The sequence below is a fragment of the Carassius carassius genome, chromosome 14, assembly GCF_963082965.1.
Source record: "Carassius carassius chromosome 14, fCarCar2.1, whole genome shotgun sequence".
Lineage (NCBI taxonomy): Eukaryota > Metazoa > Chordata > Actinopteri > Cypriniformes > Cyprinidae > Carassius > Carassius carassius.
In genome coordinates, this window is record NC_081768.1 from 28,977,396 (window position 1) to 28,994,770 (window position 17,375).

The following is a 17,375-nucleotide window of genomic DNA, read 5'->3' on the forward strand; positions in this document are numbered from 1 at the left end:
CATAAACACAATAAACAGAATATGAGACACTGGAGCTAAGGATTATACATTCTGACTATGATTATGTAACAGGCTGTGTGCACTGAATATATGTAAAGCATGTCTATATATGGTTTCCAATTTTCTATAACTCCCATTGCACATGATGTACAGCACAGTAGATTTTTTTTTTAAATAAAGTATATGAATTCGATACAAACTCTTTCTTTGTAGCTTGTCATATGTATTGATTTCTCACAATAATAATAATAAAAAAAACTGTAGGCAAAATAAATAAAATGCATCCTTTTTCATGCACACGCACACACAAAATCTACATATACAGTACATGCAGATGACTGAGGACAGAAAACATTTTTTAAGCAACTGCAGTTTTAGAACAAGAAATAAAATGTATTTGGAATAAAGCCTCCAAAAGTGCAAACATATCCAATTTGAACAAATACAGAATGTAAATAGTCTCCAGTTAAAAATTTTACCTAAATTTCAAATGTATAATAGCTTCAATGTGTTCAGTAACCTCCTGCTTTTGTAGTTTTAAGACAACAAACGGTGCAGCTATGAAAAGTATACACTCAACTTAAAAGTTTCTTCAAGTTTAGTCAGATGTAGTGTTGTGTGGCCAGTATCTGATGTTTTAAACCACAGACTCCCACTGGATTGTGGGTAATGGAATCCATGGCACAGTGTCTGTCTGACAGGATGGATGGACATTGGACATTTTAACAGAAAGAGGTGTAAGGGCATTTTGAGAGCTAGTGTAGTGTTTGTGTATCAGCTTTCTTGTGAAAGCTGAACGTGACTTCAATGCTTCCACATTTACAGACAAAACATCTGGCCTACTGATTTTCAACAAGGCCTTATACTCTATGATCTGATATCAGGAGGATGTGGTGTTTTACAGTGTTTTGTTCAGAGAATATGCGGAAAAAAGCGGTTTGAAATCTACAACTGAGCATTGTGTGCACTGTATATTTTGGAAATGCATTCTGGTAATACTACTGTAGCAACAAAAAAACTGCATTAGCAAAGCTTAAGTTCGTGCTTTAGATATACATTAATCAATGCTTTAGCAAAGGTGCATTAAGTACCACATTTCATTGTGCAATGATTTTAACTAGTTGAAAAGTTCAGGGGACTTTCAAGTTAAAGTTTTAAAGGGCTAGATGAGAGAAAACACCCTGAAAAACAACATAATCCTATATATGGCACATGTACGGTTAAAGCCAATAAACTTTCAGAGAAATGAAGAAATAAAAATATAGATTCCGGATATAACAGCATGAATATTGAAGAACATTCACAAAAGGGATTTGTTTTACACAGATCACTGTGCACTACAATAAAAAAGTTAGCAAAGTTAAGCAGGTAACAGCATCATCACAGAATTATGAGCGTATGCCAAAGCAAACAGTAAAGCACAAGGAAAAGATCTCCATGGAAAAGGCTGCTGGAGATCAAAAATGAGCCATGTCATCACAGGATGATGTCATAAACGCGACCCACTCGTCCAAGCCACTCGCGAACTGCTTGCCTCACTCTGAGGTCAGTCACATGACAGGTCAGCTGACTGATACAGGGGAAAACCGCTGGCTGCAGGGCAATGAACGTGGGATCCGACAGGACCTGGATCTGATTCAGGATCGTAAGGACCATGTTGGTCCAGGCCTGGACAGAAAAAGTTCACATAAAATAATTCTGCAATTCCAGAAAAATACAGTTAATTTGCTGAAAGTTCCGTCATTTGACTATGTTAATTTCTTTTTCATGTCATATTGCATTTGTAGCTTGTAATATTGTTTCAATATAAAAATGTTTTATTTTCCACACAAAGAAATGCGTAAAATAGCAGTAATTCAAGCAAAACAACATTCCACAAAGTCTAAATGGGAGGTTGGTTTGCTTTTGGGGTTACAGACAGAGCTTCTAAAGAGACAAGTCCATCAGTGCCGTGCAGTGTGTTTCTGGCCTTAGGGTGATTGTTAGGATTTCTTGTGCTTCTGTTGTGATTAAATACTGCCTTGCAAAGTGATTTCTTTTTTGTTCAATTCAACTAAATTTAAAATTATTTACATACCAATATAGTGTTTATTAATATTGATTTAGCTTTCAATTGTACTGTTGACTGTTAATTTTTTGTCATTTATTTTAATTTTCATTTTAATCTAAACATTTTTATTTAGATTTAATTTATAATTTCTGTTTTAGTAAACTTGGTACTTCAACTTTATTTCAGTTAGTCATTAATCTACTATTTCTATTTTAGCTTTGTTTCAGTTAACAAAAAGGTTTTTTAGTTTTTGTTTTAGTGAACAAAGACCATAAATAACACGATGTGAGGGCGCAACAATAATCCCTCCATCTGACCGATTCTACATCACTGCCTGTTTAGCCCCGCCCATGATTCTAAATCACTGCCTGTTTAGCCCCGCCCATGATTCTAAATCACTGCCTGTTTAGCCCCGCCCATGATTCTACATCACTACCCGTTTAGTCCCGCTCACCGATTCTACATCAGTGCCTATTTAAACCCCCCCAGTATTCATGCATGTAGTGTTTACGAGAGAGTATTACCAAACTCAGCTACTTAGATTTGCTCCGTAGACAGAGTCTGGAAAGGCATAACTGACAAGCGTTTACTGTCTCATGGGGGGGGGGGTGGTGTTGGGTACAGACTGAGTAAAGAAGTGAACTGAAATTGAGCAGAAGTACGAAGTCTGATGTAGTCAGGCTAAAGTGCACTAGTAATTTCTTTTAATGATTCACCTGCATTAACATGTTTGCAGCTGATATGCTTTTTCGCATTATTTTGGTAGTTGTACTTTGTTTCCTGTCCCGTCTTACCTGTATCTGTGCCTCAGAGTCTCTGAGTGAGATGTTGTGGGAACTGGCCGTGGATCCCGATCGAGGTCTTTTCTCTTGACGCAGAAGCTCAGGCCCCGCGCTGAAGGAGTGACGCATGGGACCCTGCTCTACCAGTTGCTGAGGCCTCTGGGGCCCTGGGGAGTCCGGGCCACGCAGGGTCACCGTCTCACCCCTCTTCTCTCCCACCTTCACATCTTTGGCAAACGTGGTGTGATTGTGCTGCTGCTTGCGTTTCTTGTACTCAATCATGAGTTTGGTGATGGTCTTGTCGGTGGCGATGGTGTACAGCTTGTTTCCCGCACTCTCCCACCATTCCTTCTTACGTCCACCATCCCTCCTGTCTCCTCTCATCTGGGGGAGGGTTGCTCCCAACCCACCAGGGCTGTGGACCTCCTCTGAGGGAGTCTCGTCAAGGTGCAGGCGGAAGCTGTCCTCCGAGGGCGTTCCGTGGCCTGACAGGCACCCGGGAGTCGGTGTGGGGGTCTCGGAATTAAAAAGGGGTAAGAAAAAGAGCGGGTCAGCCCGGTGGGTGAGCTGTTCTCCCACACTACTCTCCAGGTCCAGGTGCATCTGAATGTAGTTGTTGCACAAGTCCATGCAGAGTTTGTGCAGACGTTTGAGCAGCCATGCCCAGTCCATGCTACTGGCGGGCTGTGTGCTCAGCGATGGGATGCGAGCGTGCCACTGACGCTTCTCGCGTGCCCGTGGAGGACTCACTTGGGCCATCTCCTCAAAGATATCTTCATCCTCGGAGGAGCACTGCTGTGAAGAGTCGGAGCCGCCGTCCTCTTCCTCGCTCAGGATCTTCTTGACTTGATCCACAGTGATGCTCTCCTGGTTTGTCAGCATTGCACACAGCAAAGCCTATGGGAAAGAGCGTACGGGAAAGCATATCGAGACGATCCATAATGCAAATGGAAAGTAATTCAATTTCCCTTACAAATTCTTACTTTAACACAAATTACAAAACACAGTTAGGCCACAGTAATGCATGTCAAAAGCAGCAGCAGCAAACATTTCTTATTATGTAGGTTAAAAAAACACTTGCTGCTGATAATTTTGTGGAAACCGGGACACTTTTCAGTATTCTTAGATTAATTTAAAATTTAAAAGAACAGCATTTATTTCCACAAAAATATACAGCAGCACAAACGTTTTTTCTTTTTAAATCAGCATTGACCATAAATGTTTTCATCAAATCAGCATATTAGAATGATTTCTGAAGGATCACATGATACTGAGAACTTTAGTTCTGGCTGCTAAAAAAATTCACAATTTTATTTAAATAAAAAACAGTTAATTTTAAATTGTACTAATATTTCACACTATTACTATTTTTACTGCATTTTTGACTAAATAAATGCAGCCTTGGTGAGCAGACTTCTTTTTAAACCTTTAAAAATTCTAAATGATTGTTTAAGATTTATTGAAAATATACTGTATATGAGGAATTACTAAAAAATATTTAAAAGTATTGTTCATTGTTTACTTATATTTGTTTTGACCTTTAATTATTGAAAGAAAACCTTTTAAGCAGTGGTGAAATACTGAATAAATTTTGTGTTATTTTATCTCACTAGTTTTTTGAGTGAGATAAAACATTTAATTTGACTGTTTCTTGTTCTTTAATTGAGTGTACTGTGTTCTACACAGGCCCTAGATGAAATGAAGATGAAACTACACCGAAGTTAGGTCAAGAACAGTGTTTTGAATAGGATGTTAATAACATGTAATATGCAGGGAATTATTATACAATATTTAATTAATTATTTAATTCCTTGAAGGTACAGTAAGCGATATCTGAGATGATCTGCTGATACTAGAAATCAAATATGCAATGCGACACATGCAACGACTAACAGCTGGCACACACAGCCCACACAAGCATGGTTGAATCAGTTCTGTTACTACAGCTAACATTACAACAACAGCATATCCTTGGCCAATATTGGAAAACTTTTCCAATATTGACGTGGGTCCTAGCTCTTGGCTGACTGTAACGCTTTTTCTTCTTTTTCCTCTTCTTCTTCGTCTTTGTCCAGTGATATTCCTCTGTTCTTTTCCTCATGTCTCTTTCTACAAATCTACCACTTGCTCACCCTCTCTCTCCCCCATCATGAATAGGTGCGTTTACATGGACACTTTTTGCTTCCATCGGATTGAATTAATTCTGATTGACGAATCTGAACATAGTGTTTACATGAACGCTAAATAAAGTGATTGGCTTGATATGCGCGTTTATGTCACAAGCTTCTGATCGGATTTACTCTTTTGACATGCGCACACTGCATGAATATACAGAGTTTACGGCTGCTGTTGCATACTGTTTTAAAAAGCACACATGATATTTATCTACTTCTGGTCCTAATTAGACAACGACCAGAACATGAACTGTTGTGCTGCTTAACGTTACTTAAAAAAAAAAAAAAGGGAGTAAAAGTGTCCCTTCCCGCACCCAAAACTAGTCGTCTGTGGATGAGTGTCTTAAACAAGGATTGGTGGGATGTGGTCCTGTTCCACTTCACATACACTGAGTGAAAGGGGAGATTTATAATGACAGGACACTTATTTATGACACTTTATTCACCAGGAAGAACACCTCGCTCCGCACGTCATACGTCATTATGCTATTTCTATGTCACTGCACATGCGCAGAACTTTCCAGTTTCGGTTTTCAATCCGATCAAGTGTTTACATGTCCTCTCGCTCGGATTACAAAAGGGATTATCCACCCCTGACAATCCAATCAAAATTTTTGTCGGATCTGGCCAATTCAATCCGATTGACGTGTTTACATGTGACTTTTTTATTCTGATTGTGCTTCTAGTCCTATTACGATCGGATCAGTAGGGTCCATGTAAACGCAGCTAATGTTAATGGCTCCTATTGTTGATTGGCTACAAGTTGTGTTGCTCGGTCTGAATGGTCCAATCTAGTTTTTTTCCCCATTTACACATCCAGGACTATGTACAAACAAAATTTTTTCAGAAATTTTACACAGAACAGATAAATAGCAAAAATTCACAAAATAGTTTGTTTGGGTGTTGATTTAATTTGAATATTTATATCAGAGGAAAAAATGTACTGTAAATGTACCTGAAAGTAGATATTGAAGCTCATGGCAGACTGGCGGTATAAGTTAGCGGCTCCACACACCCCTGACACCTTCATGAGGAGATACTTGAGTCCTGGACGGGTGTCAAATTCCCGCGCTGTGCGGTACGAGTCCAGCAGCAGGTCAAAGATGATGGCCAGGTTCTGCATTGAGATGTAGCGGAGAAAGCCTGCGGGTTTCGGCTCCGACACTGCCGTGGGGATTTTGCTCTCGGAGCTCCCAGAAGCTTTCACAAACTCCTCTAGGAGGATGTCATACAGGTTCTGCAGGAGCACTTGATGGGACAGTAAACTTACCACCAGAGTCCTGAAAGGAATCCTGCACAGTGACAGAACAGAGAATATAACAGCACTCTGATCCATTCAATTTGATTAAAACAGATTCATTACGTATATCGCTTTATTCAGGAACAGCAGAAGTAGGAATCCATGTGAGACCGATAACATCATTTATATGAACAGCTACAGTATATGAACTTTCTATTCCATGCTTTACACACTTTGAATTACTATATTTAAAAAAGCTAATCAAAATCAAACCAACAAATGCAGTGCCATGCAACGTACAACCTGGTTGAAAAGCATGAAATATAACATTAAAACTGAAGAACAGTAAAGCATGCAGATTCTGTTTGCAGTGGCCTTACCCAATTTTTCTGTGTCAAGCACATCATGAAAAAGAGAATAAGACAACATACAAGCACAGGTTACTTTATAATTAAAACAATATTTAAATCTGAATCTTTATTTTACCGGGTTAGGTCAAATTTACCGGGCAGGTTATAAAATTTAGTTCCTTAATATCAGGTGTACGGATAAAAGGCATTTTATAAATTTGTCACTGAATCCCATAACAATCAACCACAAAACTTTCCTATGGCCCTGTGCCACATTATAATATATGAATTATTGAAATAATATTGAAATAATTATTGTAATAATACAGGAGTTTAAAACATCATCTCACCTCTTCTGAGCTTGACCATTGGAGTGCTGATCGGCGGGAAGCTCAATAATCAGCACACAGGACTGAGCGTGCTCAAAACCTTCCTTGTTGCTCGGAGTTTTAGGGGAGCACTGTGTATCTAGCATGAAAACCTGGAAGAAGAAAAAAATACATTCTATCATTATTATCAATGAATTTTACATGCAAAAATCCAAGCAGACATTTAGTAAAGCAATATACCACACCACATATGCTTCCTCTCAATAGTTCAATCTAGTGGTCATCCACTTCATTCTTCTAATGACAGATTGTTACATTTTAATCTTTGGTCTCATCACAACCCTGAAAATATGATGATGTCTTTGGGATTGTAGTTCTTGAAATTCCCTTAGCACACGGTCTAATGTGAATAACTGCTTTAATAAACACCAGTTACTCCAGTGCTCAAAAAACTATTTAACATTTGGCTTTAAGAAAATAAAACTTATCAGGAAGTTTTTTTTTTTTTGGTTTGTCATTGTGGTGACTACTTTTAGTGATCTTTATTACTATATTAATAATTCCCAATATTCTCAGTTGCAGTAATGACTATCATTTTAATTTTTTAGTGCCAAAGCACTGAATGTAGACCCTGGGAAAAGATAGCACTTGAATTTTGATGAAAATCCATGATTTTACTCCCAGGAATCCACGCAATAGTCACCAAACCTAGTCAAATTTATGTCAAGAAATTAAAGACGCTAAATTGAAAATAGATTATTGATATCTTGAACTTGCCATGGCATGGCAATACATTTATAGCAAAAAAAAAAAAGGGAAACAGGAAGCCTCTTATCTCTTCACGTTGTCTGATTTAGATCAAACTGGAGTTTTTTTGTGTGGTAATGGGGGCTGATCACATTAGGGTGAAAATACTTCCTCTAGCCAGGATTCTAAACTGCAGGGTTTAGCCTTTGTTATGCTATTGTTTTCATAGCTGCTGAAGTTAATGCCTGAAAAAAGAGGTTTGACCAATAAAGTGCAGACATTGTACATAATCAACCAATGGTTTCAGTCAAAGCAATGCAAACACACACACACACACACACACACACACACACACACACACACACACACACACACACATATATACTGTATACGCAAGTTGTACATACAAACTATATGATTGATAGCTGATTGAAGAATCTTGGGACACTGATGCTTTTTTTCTGCCTACTACTATAAAGTTGCTTTGAAGCCATTTTTAGTGTATAAAGCGCTTGTCTCGAGATTTAAAAGCCAGATAACTATCCATTTTACAGCTACTGCTCTATTTTCTCGCAGTATCAACATGTTCTAGCACCATAAGTTGGTATAAGATGTCTGGCTGAGTCAGTTGAAGTGTTCAAGTACCTGTTGAGCCATGGCCCGGATCCTCATGTACTCCGCCTCGGCTGAAGGGGAGTGTGAGGGGGCCGCAACTTTCACTTCACATGCATCTCCAGTGAAACTGTCCGAACCACTCCGGAAACAAGCTAGTAGATTCTGCCAGAGGACAGAGAAGGTATGTAGAAAACAATAACACGGATAGATTTTCTATTCACACTTTTAAAATTAAACTATGGATCAAATCTTGCACTGGTTTACATTCATTCTCTACCTATTATAAACACATCTCATGTTGTTTATACACAGAACATACTTTGTGCTATAAATACTTGCATGAATAAAGTGCAGTATATGGCACTCTTTTGTAAGGTTTAATGATTTAATGCTTGTGTAGGGTTGTGATATAGCTTTAAACAAGAATACCTCTGAAAAGGTTTGAAATGCAAATAGTTTGATCTATTTGCTGAATCATCATTTCAACCAAAAAGATATTGCAGCCAATCACATTAACAGTTTTTACAACTTCAATGAACTGATTTCTTGAAATGAATCAACCACCTCTCTTTAGGAGCACTTTCACTGCTTAAAAGCCTATAATTTCTGCGCCATCTGCTGCACCGAACAAAACACTCTCTCCATCTGCCATCGGTCATACAGACAGATCCAGTCCAGGGGCCAATTATATTGATTGAAGCAATGTTGTTTTGGAAGTAAAAAACAGATTACTGGCACAGTCTTTAGGAAACTTAATTGCCAAACTGCAATCTTCATGACTGCTCAGTTTTGTATCAAAAGTATAAGTATATATTCACTCTATCCTACTAAAGTGTCAATGAAAAAGTCTTTGGTCATAATCACAAAAGCATCAAGTTTACAAGTCATCTTTACACATGTGTATTCACATGGCTGATAGTAGCACCACTTTGCTTCTTTCCATAAAGTAGCACAACACTAAGCCTTAAAGAAGATTACGTCCTGAATATTAGTTGAGAAAGCAAAGACCACATGCGGCTGTAATCATCCTAAGCATGAAGTTGCATTCAATCTATTGTTCAAAAGCTGTACAGAGGCATGATTTTCCATTAGTCTTGTTTTTCATGCCTGACAAGCATTTCATCTTCATCAGCTTAGAAACAGCTTGTGTGATATTTCTTATTTTTCACTTTTAATATAGTCAACGAATGATAAACTGGTTAGTGGTTAGCAGCTAGTTCTGTAAGGCAGGCCAGGCACATCATAACAGATGTGTTTGTTAGACAAAGGACAATGTGTGTCATGCCAAAGTAATGTGTGGCTCTCTGCACTTTATGTCTAAATACAGGCCTTTTTTTTAAAGAATATAATTAAGAATAGAGAGTGCTAGAGTTAGAGGGTCAAATAAAAATAGAAGAGATGTGTTTTTTAGCCGATTCTTGAAGATGGCTAAGGGCTGCTCAGATTGAGTTGGGCAGGTCATTTCACCAGGACGGAACAGTTAAAGGGTTAGTCCACTCCAAAATTAAAATTCTGTCATTAATTACTCACCCTCATGTCGTTTCAAACACGTAAGACTTTTGTTCATCTTCGGAACACAAATGAAGATCTTTTTGATGACAATGCTGTCAGATTTCCTTCCATTGATTGCCTTTGTAACTACCACTTTGAAGCTTCAAAAATACATAAAGAGATCGGAAAACTAATCCCATATGGATCGAGTGCTTTAGTCCAAATTTTCTGAAGAGAATTTTATAATGAACAAATTTAATTTAGGCTTTTACTCCAATGTAAACACTGATCAGTGAACATAAGCAGCAGCTCAACCGAACCTGAATAATGCACAAGAACTAACCTCTTCTGAAAGCTCAAATGTTCTGCATGACACACGTGAATGAACCTTATGCAACGTTTGAACTTCCAGAAGAGGTTTGTTCTTGTTCGTTATTCAGGTTAGGTTGAGCTTTTGGCTATGTTCGCTGATCAATGTTTACATTCAAGTAAAAGCCTAAATTCAATCTATTCATCATAAAAAACGATCGATTCTCTTCAGAAAATTTGGAATGAACCGCTCGATTCATATGGATTAGTTTTTCAAACTCTTTATGAAGTAATGACATTGTCATTACTCATCAGATCATAAGTTATCTAATAGAATAAATTAACTGTATTCATTAATTGCAACACGCAACAGCGCTGAATCTTGACTTTGAACATGCAGCATTCACATTTAATTATATCCAAACCAAACCATTCACACGTGGCATGCACACCTTTGGCTACATACTTAGACTTAGCTCTCACTTGCACAAAAATGACTTTTTCGCTAACCCTGGTTACAAAGAACAAAGCACGTCCAAACCAGGTTAAGATTAACAATTTAATTGAGGTTCAACAAATAAAAAACAGAAGCAATATGGATAAACAAATGATAAAGCTTGGCTTATTGAATATCAGATCCCTTTCTACGAAAACACTTTTTGTAAATAATATGATCACTGATCATAATATAGATGTACTCTGTTTGACAGAAACCTGGCTAAAACCTGATGATTACATTATTTTAAATGAGTCCACCCCCCAAGATTACTGTTATAAACATGAGCCACGTCTAAAAGGCAAAGGTGGAGGTGTTGCTTCAATTTATAACAACGTTTTCAGGATTTCTCAGAGGGCAGGCTACAAGTATAACTCGTTTGAAGTAATGGTACTTCATATAACATTATCCAAAGAAACAAATGTTAATGATAAATCCCCTGTTATGTTTGTACTGGCTACTGTATACAGGCCACCAGGGCACCATACAGACTTTATTAAAGAGTTTGGTGATTTTACATCTGAGTTAGTTCTGGCTGCAGATAAAGTTTTAATAGTTGGTGATTTTAATATCCATGTTGATAATGAAAACGATGCATTGGGATCAGCATTTATAGACATTCTGAACTCTATTGGTGTTAGACAACACGTTTCAGGACCTACTCATTGTCGAAATCATACTCTAGATTTAATACTGTCACATGGAATTGATGTTGATGGTGTTGAAATTATTCAGCCAAGTGATGATATCTCAGATCATTATTTAGTTCTTTGCAAAATTCATATAGCCAAAATTGTAAATTCTACTTCTTGTTACAAGTATGGAAGAACCATCATTTCTAACACAAAAGACTGCTTTTTAAGTTATCTTCCTGATGTATCCAAATTCCTTAGCATATCCAAAACCTCAGAACAACTTGATGATGTAACAGAAACTATGGACTCTCTCTTTTCTAGCACTTTAAATAAAGTTGCTCCTTTACGCTTAAGGAAGGTTAAGGAAAACAGTTTGACACCATGGTATAATGAGCATACTCGCACCCTAAAGAGAGCAGCCCGAAAAATGGAGCGCAGCTGGAGGAAAACAAAACTAGAGGTATTTCGTATTGCTTGGCGGGAAAGTAACATATCCTACAGAAAAGCATTAAAAACTGCTAGATCCGATTACTTTTCTTCTCTTTTAGAAGAAAACAAACATAACCCCAGGTATTTATTCAATACAGTGGCTAAATTAACGAAAAATAAAGCCTCAACAAGTGTTGACATTTCCCAACACCACAGCAGTAATGAGTTTATGAACTACTTTACTTCTAAAATCGATACTATTAGAGATAAAATTGCAACCATTCAGCCGTCAGCTACAGTATCACATCAGACAGTGCACTATAGACCCCCTGAGGAACAGTTCCACTCATTCTCTACCATAGGAGAGGAAGAATTGTATAAACTTGTTAAATCATCTAAACCAACAACATGTATGTTAGACCCTATACCATCTAAGCTCCTGAAAGAGGTGCTTCCAGAAGTCATAGATCCTCTTCTGACTATTATTAATTCCTCATTGTCATTAGGACATGTCCCCAAAACCTTCAAACTGGCTGTTATTAAGCCTCTCATCAAAAAACCACAACTTGACCCCAAAGAACTAGTTAATTATAGACCAATCTCGAATCTCCCTTTTCTGTCCAAGATACTAGAAAAGGTGGTATCCACACAATTATATTCCTTCTTAGAGAAAAATGGTATATGTGAGGATTTCCAGTCAGGATTTAGACCGTATCATAGTACTGAGACTGCTCTTCTTAGAGTTACAAATGATCTGCTCTTATCATCTGATCGTGGGTGTATCTCTCTATTAGTTTTATTGGATCTTAGTGCTGCGTTTGACACAATTGACCACAACATTCTTTTGCATAGACTTGAATACTTTGTTGGCATCAGTGGAAGTGCATTAGCATGGTTTAAATCGTACTTATATGACCGCCATCAGTTCGTAGCAGTGAATGAAGATGTATCCTATCGATCACAAGTGCAGTATGGAGTACCTCAAGGCTCAGTACTAGGGCCGCTACTCTTCACGCTTTATATGTTACCCTTGGGAGATATCATCAGGAAACATGGTGTTAGCTTTCACTGTTATGCTGATGATACTCAGCTCTATATTTCTTCGCAGCCCGGTGAAACACACCAATTTGAAAAACTAATGGATTGCATAGTCGATATAAAAAACTGGATGACGAGTAATTTCTTACTGCTAAATTCTGAAAAAACAGAGGTGTTAATTATAGGACCTAAAAACTCTGCTTGTAATAACCTAGAACATTGTCTAAGACTTGATGGTTGCTCTGTCAATTCTTCGTCATCAGTTAGGAACCTAGGTGTGCTACTTGATCGCAATCTTTCCTTAGAAAGCCACGTTTCTAGCATTTGTAAAACTGCATTTTTCCATCTCAAAAATATATCTAAATTACGGCCTATGCTCTCAATGTCAAATGCAGAAATGTTAATCCATGCATTTATGACCTCAAGGTTAGATTATTGTAATGCTTTATTGGGTGGTTGTTCTGCACGCTTAGTAAACAAACTACAGCTAGTCCAAAATGCAGCAGCAAGAGTTCTTACTAGAACCAGGAAGTATGACCATATTAGCCCGGTCCTGTCAACACTGCACTGGCTCCCTATCAAGCATCGCATAGATTTTAAAATATTGCTTATTACTTATAAAGCCCTGAATGGTTTAGCACCTCAGTATTTGAATGAGCTCCTTTTACATTATAATCCTCTACGTCCGCTACGTTCTCAAAACTCAGGCAATTTGATAATACCTAGAATATCAAAATCAACTGCAGGCGGCAGATCCTTTTCCTATTTGGCGCCCAAACTCTGGAATAACCTACCTAACATTGTTCGGGAGGCAGACACACTCTTGCAGTTTAAATCTAGATTAAAGACCCATCTCTTTAACCTGGCATACACATAACATACTAATATGCTTTTATTATCCAAATCCGTTAAAGGATTTTTAGGCTGCATTAATTAGGTAAACCGGAACCGGAAACACTTCCCATAACAACCTATGTACTTGCTACATCATTAGAAGAATGGCATCTACGCTAATATTTGTCTGTTTCTCTCTTGTTCCGAGGTCACCGTGGCCACCAGATCCAGTCTGTGTCCAGATCAGAGGGTCACTGCAGTCACCCGGATCCAGTACGTATCCAGACCAGATGCTGGATCAGCACCTAGAAAGGACCTCTACATCCCTGAAAGACAGCGGAGACCAGGACAACTAGAGCCCCAGATACAGATCCCCTGTAAAGACCTTGTCTCAGAGGAGCACCAGGACAAGACCACAGGAAACAGATGATTCTTCTGCACAATCTGACTTTGCTGCAGCCTGGAATTGAACTACTGGTTTCGTCTGGTCAGAGGAGAACTGGCCCCCCAACTGAGCCTGGTTTCTCCCAAGGTTTTTTTCTCCATTCTGTCACCGATGGAGTTTCGGTTCCTTGCCGCTGTCGCCTCTGGCTTGCTTAGTTGGGGACACTTCATCTACAGCGATATCGTTGACTTGATTGCAAATAAATGGACAGACACTATTTAACTGAACAGAGATGACATAACTGAATCCAATGATGAACTGCCTTTAACTATCATCTTTGCATTATTGACACTGTTTTCCTAATGAATGTTGTTCAGTTGCTTTGACGCAATGTATTTTGTTTAAAGCGCTATATAAATAAAGGTGACATTTCGTCAAGGCTCATGCAAGATTTTTGGACAGTGAAGACAACTTCAATAAATGTCACCTTCACTGGCTCTAGGGTAGCCGAGAAAGCATCCTGAAGGGCACAGCATGCTAGCCGCCACATCTCCTCAGTGAAAACCGGCCCTGCTGTTACCAGAACATACCTGGACATCAAAAATAACAAATCAGAACTTAATATACATACTGCTACAATACTGGAGACATAGAAAAAGTAATTAATTATGTATTTCAGCATAACATCAAGTCTTTTTCAATGAATTATTTCCTTGAACAACTTGGTAATCACTTGAGATACATAATGATATTCACAATTTTTATTTTTATTTAACTAAACCTCACACTGTCTACACACATCTGAATCTAACATCATAAATGATGGATCTGGAACACTCTGCATCATGCAGACTGCACTCCTCACAAATTAAGGGGATGTTGTAGTGGATCATTTAATCATTTGACATAGTATAACAATAAATCAATAAAAGAGTCATAATAGAGAAGGGTTGATTTTGGCATTAAATGATATACAGAGACAGTTACCATAAAACATAACATTTATTTACTACAGCAAATCAGCTATTCTCTGATAGAAACTGCTGACAGTAAAACCTCAAAAAGTAGCAGATAAAGTCGCACATGTGCAATAGAATGCCAGAATGCCATTGCTGTTCCATAGCAGCTTAAGCAGCTTGCTTAAACTCCCTAACATGCTGTCGATGTAGGCAGTTCAGTATGTTTTAGAACACACACACACACCTAATACAGGAGCAGCCCACTCTGGAGATGGTCTCGGCTGGTTCTGCCACACAGGACACCAGCAGTTTGAATAGATCTTTCAGCATCAGATTAATCAGACTCTCATAACCAATATCTGCAAAATAAATAGTCATACAATTTTTATTTCATATATATACATATAACATTTTCACAACAAGTTGAAACCCCTGAAATTATCTATATTAAATATCATATAGTACACATCAGGTATTAAGGGACTGAATCTCATGAAAATGAGACCTAAAAACAAATATAATGATGTTTTGTGCAGTGTTATTTAGTGTTACTGATATACTATTGTTTTTTGTTTGATTTTATTTTTAGATTTGCTGTACAGTCATTTTGTTGAGTTTTCCCCCTTTTCTATTAGGTTTTTTATGTATACATATTTTTATATTGAAGAATTAATTCGTTTAGTTAATCAACAAAAAAAAAAGTAGTTAAATAAATAGTTTTTATAAAATAAAATACACGTTTTATATATTTTTATTTAAATTATCATTTTATTTTATCAGCAACCAAATGGTTACTATGCTTTTAGTTTTCTTTTTAGTTAAATGATAACACCCCAGGTTTTTCATAATCTAATAAAGATTATATTTGTACACAGTAGTGTTATCTGCAGTGTCTTCAATACTGTTTAAAGTCACAATGCAGCAAATATTCAATGGTTTTAAAAATTCAAATAATAATTTCTTGTTCTTTTTTTACATTTTGGAGTGATGATCCAGATCCAGATCCATTCTGTTTCTAAGATTCACACGTTGCGACTGACTTGCTTAGATCAGTAGTCAATGTGCACTGCAATAAACAAGATGCAATATTACGAACTGTTATTATTAATTTGTTAGTTTGACCTGAATGGATGAAGCTGTGAATATGTTCCACCACCAGTTCACAGGACAGTCCAATGGCATGCTTGAAGTTTGCTGCAGCAATGTCCCAGTATGAGTGGTCACCATGACTTCGTTGGAGCCATAGAGACATGACGGGAAGAAGAAGCTGGATGACAGAGAAAATGGCAAAGCCAGGCCCTATGGAAGAGGAAGAGACAACGTATCAAGCCAGAGCTTTGTGGGTTTGCTTTCGTATCCACAGCAGTATGATTGAAAGTGTGTTAGTCACAGGCTTCTGACCTGGTATCTTGGTGACTTCACGCAGAAGTTCAAACAGCAGCTCAAGTGTTGGTGGCTGATGCTGACGAGGACAGTTTGACACGGCTGCTGTCAGCTGCTCCAACAGAAGAATCCACACCTGTATCAGACCTGCACACACACACAAAACCGATCACCACTGTGCACCAGTAAGAATGTTTTTTTTTTATCTGTAAACCTACAGAGGGTGTGAACTAACGTCACTTTTCTGCTGGAACACGGTCCCTCTGCTGGACTGAATCACAAATGAACTGCTGCGTGACTGCATTTAATAGGGACACTGCGAGTATAAAATATAAATTATAATCACTTTAAACTAAAAGTTCCTGGACTCGATAGAGTGTTCCTTACAACTTAAAGATCCAGTGGTTCATCAATTTTGGTGTGCAGCCAGGAATCGTGTTTCCTAACATTTATATGTGCCTGTTTTCAACACCGGGGAAATACATATTTGAAAATAGCAAATTTGAAAATACAAAATAAATTTGGGTGATCACTTATATCAGTATATACATTATTGTTCAAAAGTTTTGGATCAGTAAGACTTGTACTGTTTTTTAAAGAATTTTCATGCTCATCAAGGCTGCATTTATTTGATCAAAAATAAAGACAAACAAAAAAAAAATCTTGCAAAATGTTATTACAATATAAAATAATGCTTTCTATTTTAATATACTTTAAAATATTAATATGCTGATTTATAATCAGTGCTGTAAACTGTTGCGCTGCTTAATATTATTTTTTGAGGCTGTATTGTTAGTTCATGTTTCACAGTGCATAATAATGTTAACAAACACAACTTTTGATTTTAATAATGCATCAGTAAATGTTGAAATTAATATGAACTAAGATTAATAAATGTGGTTTTCAACCTGTGGGCCGTATTGCAGGTGGGCCGCCAATTACTATTAAAAGAAATAATAATATTGTTAATATATGTAAAAATGTCTAAGTCAAAACATAATAACATCATTTCATATATATAATTAAATAACAATAAAAAAAAAAACGCCTAGCGCGAGAACAGAACAGACTGGGCATGTGCCTAACTCCAGGTTCACACACTGTCTGTGATGCGCCTTTTTTCCGAGCC

The 17,375-nt window shown here is 37.5% G+C and overlaps 1 protein-coding gene across 2 annotated transcripts in view; it reads right to left on the reverse strand.

Moving 5' to 3' along the window:
- Nucleotides 1–186: 186 nt before the first annotated feature.
- arfgef3 (ARFGEF family member 3) overlaps nucleotides 187–17,375 on the reverse strand; it is a 62,628-nt gene continuing 45,439 nt past the window's right edge. For both annotated transcript variants that reach the window (XM_059566808.1, XM_059566809.1), the window contains exons 27-35: nucleotides 16,265–16,393; nucleotides 15,986–16,162; nucleotides 15,108–15,222; nucleotides 14,392–14,494; nucleotides 8,318–8,449; nucleotides 6,947–7,077; nucleotides 5,962–6,298; nucleotides 2,845–3,729; nucleotides 187–1,668 (exon numbers count right to left, since the gene is read on the reverse strand). In XM_059566808.1, the coding sequence (XP_059422791.1) occupies nucleotides 1,477–1,668; nucleotides 2,845–3,729; nucleotides 5,962–6,298; nucleotides 6,947–7,077; nucleotides 8,318–8,449; nucleotides 14,392–14,494; nucleotides 15,108–15,222; nucleotides 15,986–16,162; nucleotides 16,265–16,393 (2,201 nt within the window). In that variant the 3' untranslated portion in view covers nucleotides 187–1,476. The remainder of the gene's footprint in view (nucleotides 1,669–2,844; nucleotides 3,730–5,961; nucleotides 6,299–6,946; nucleotides 7,078–8,317; nucleotides 8,450–14,391; nucleotides 14,495–15,107; nucleotides 15,223–15,985; nucleotides 16,163–16,264; nucleotides 16,394–17,375) is intronic.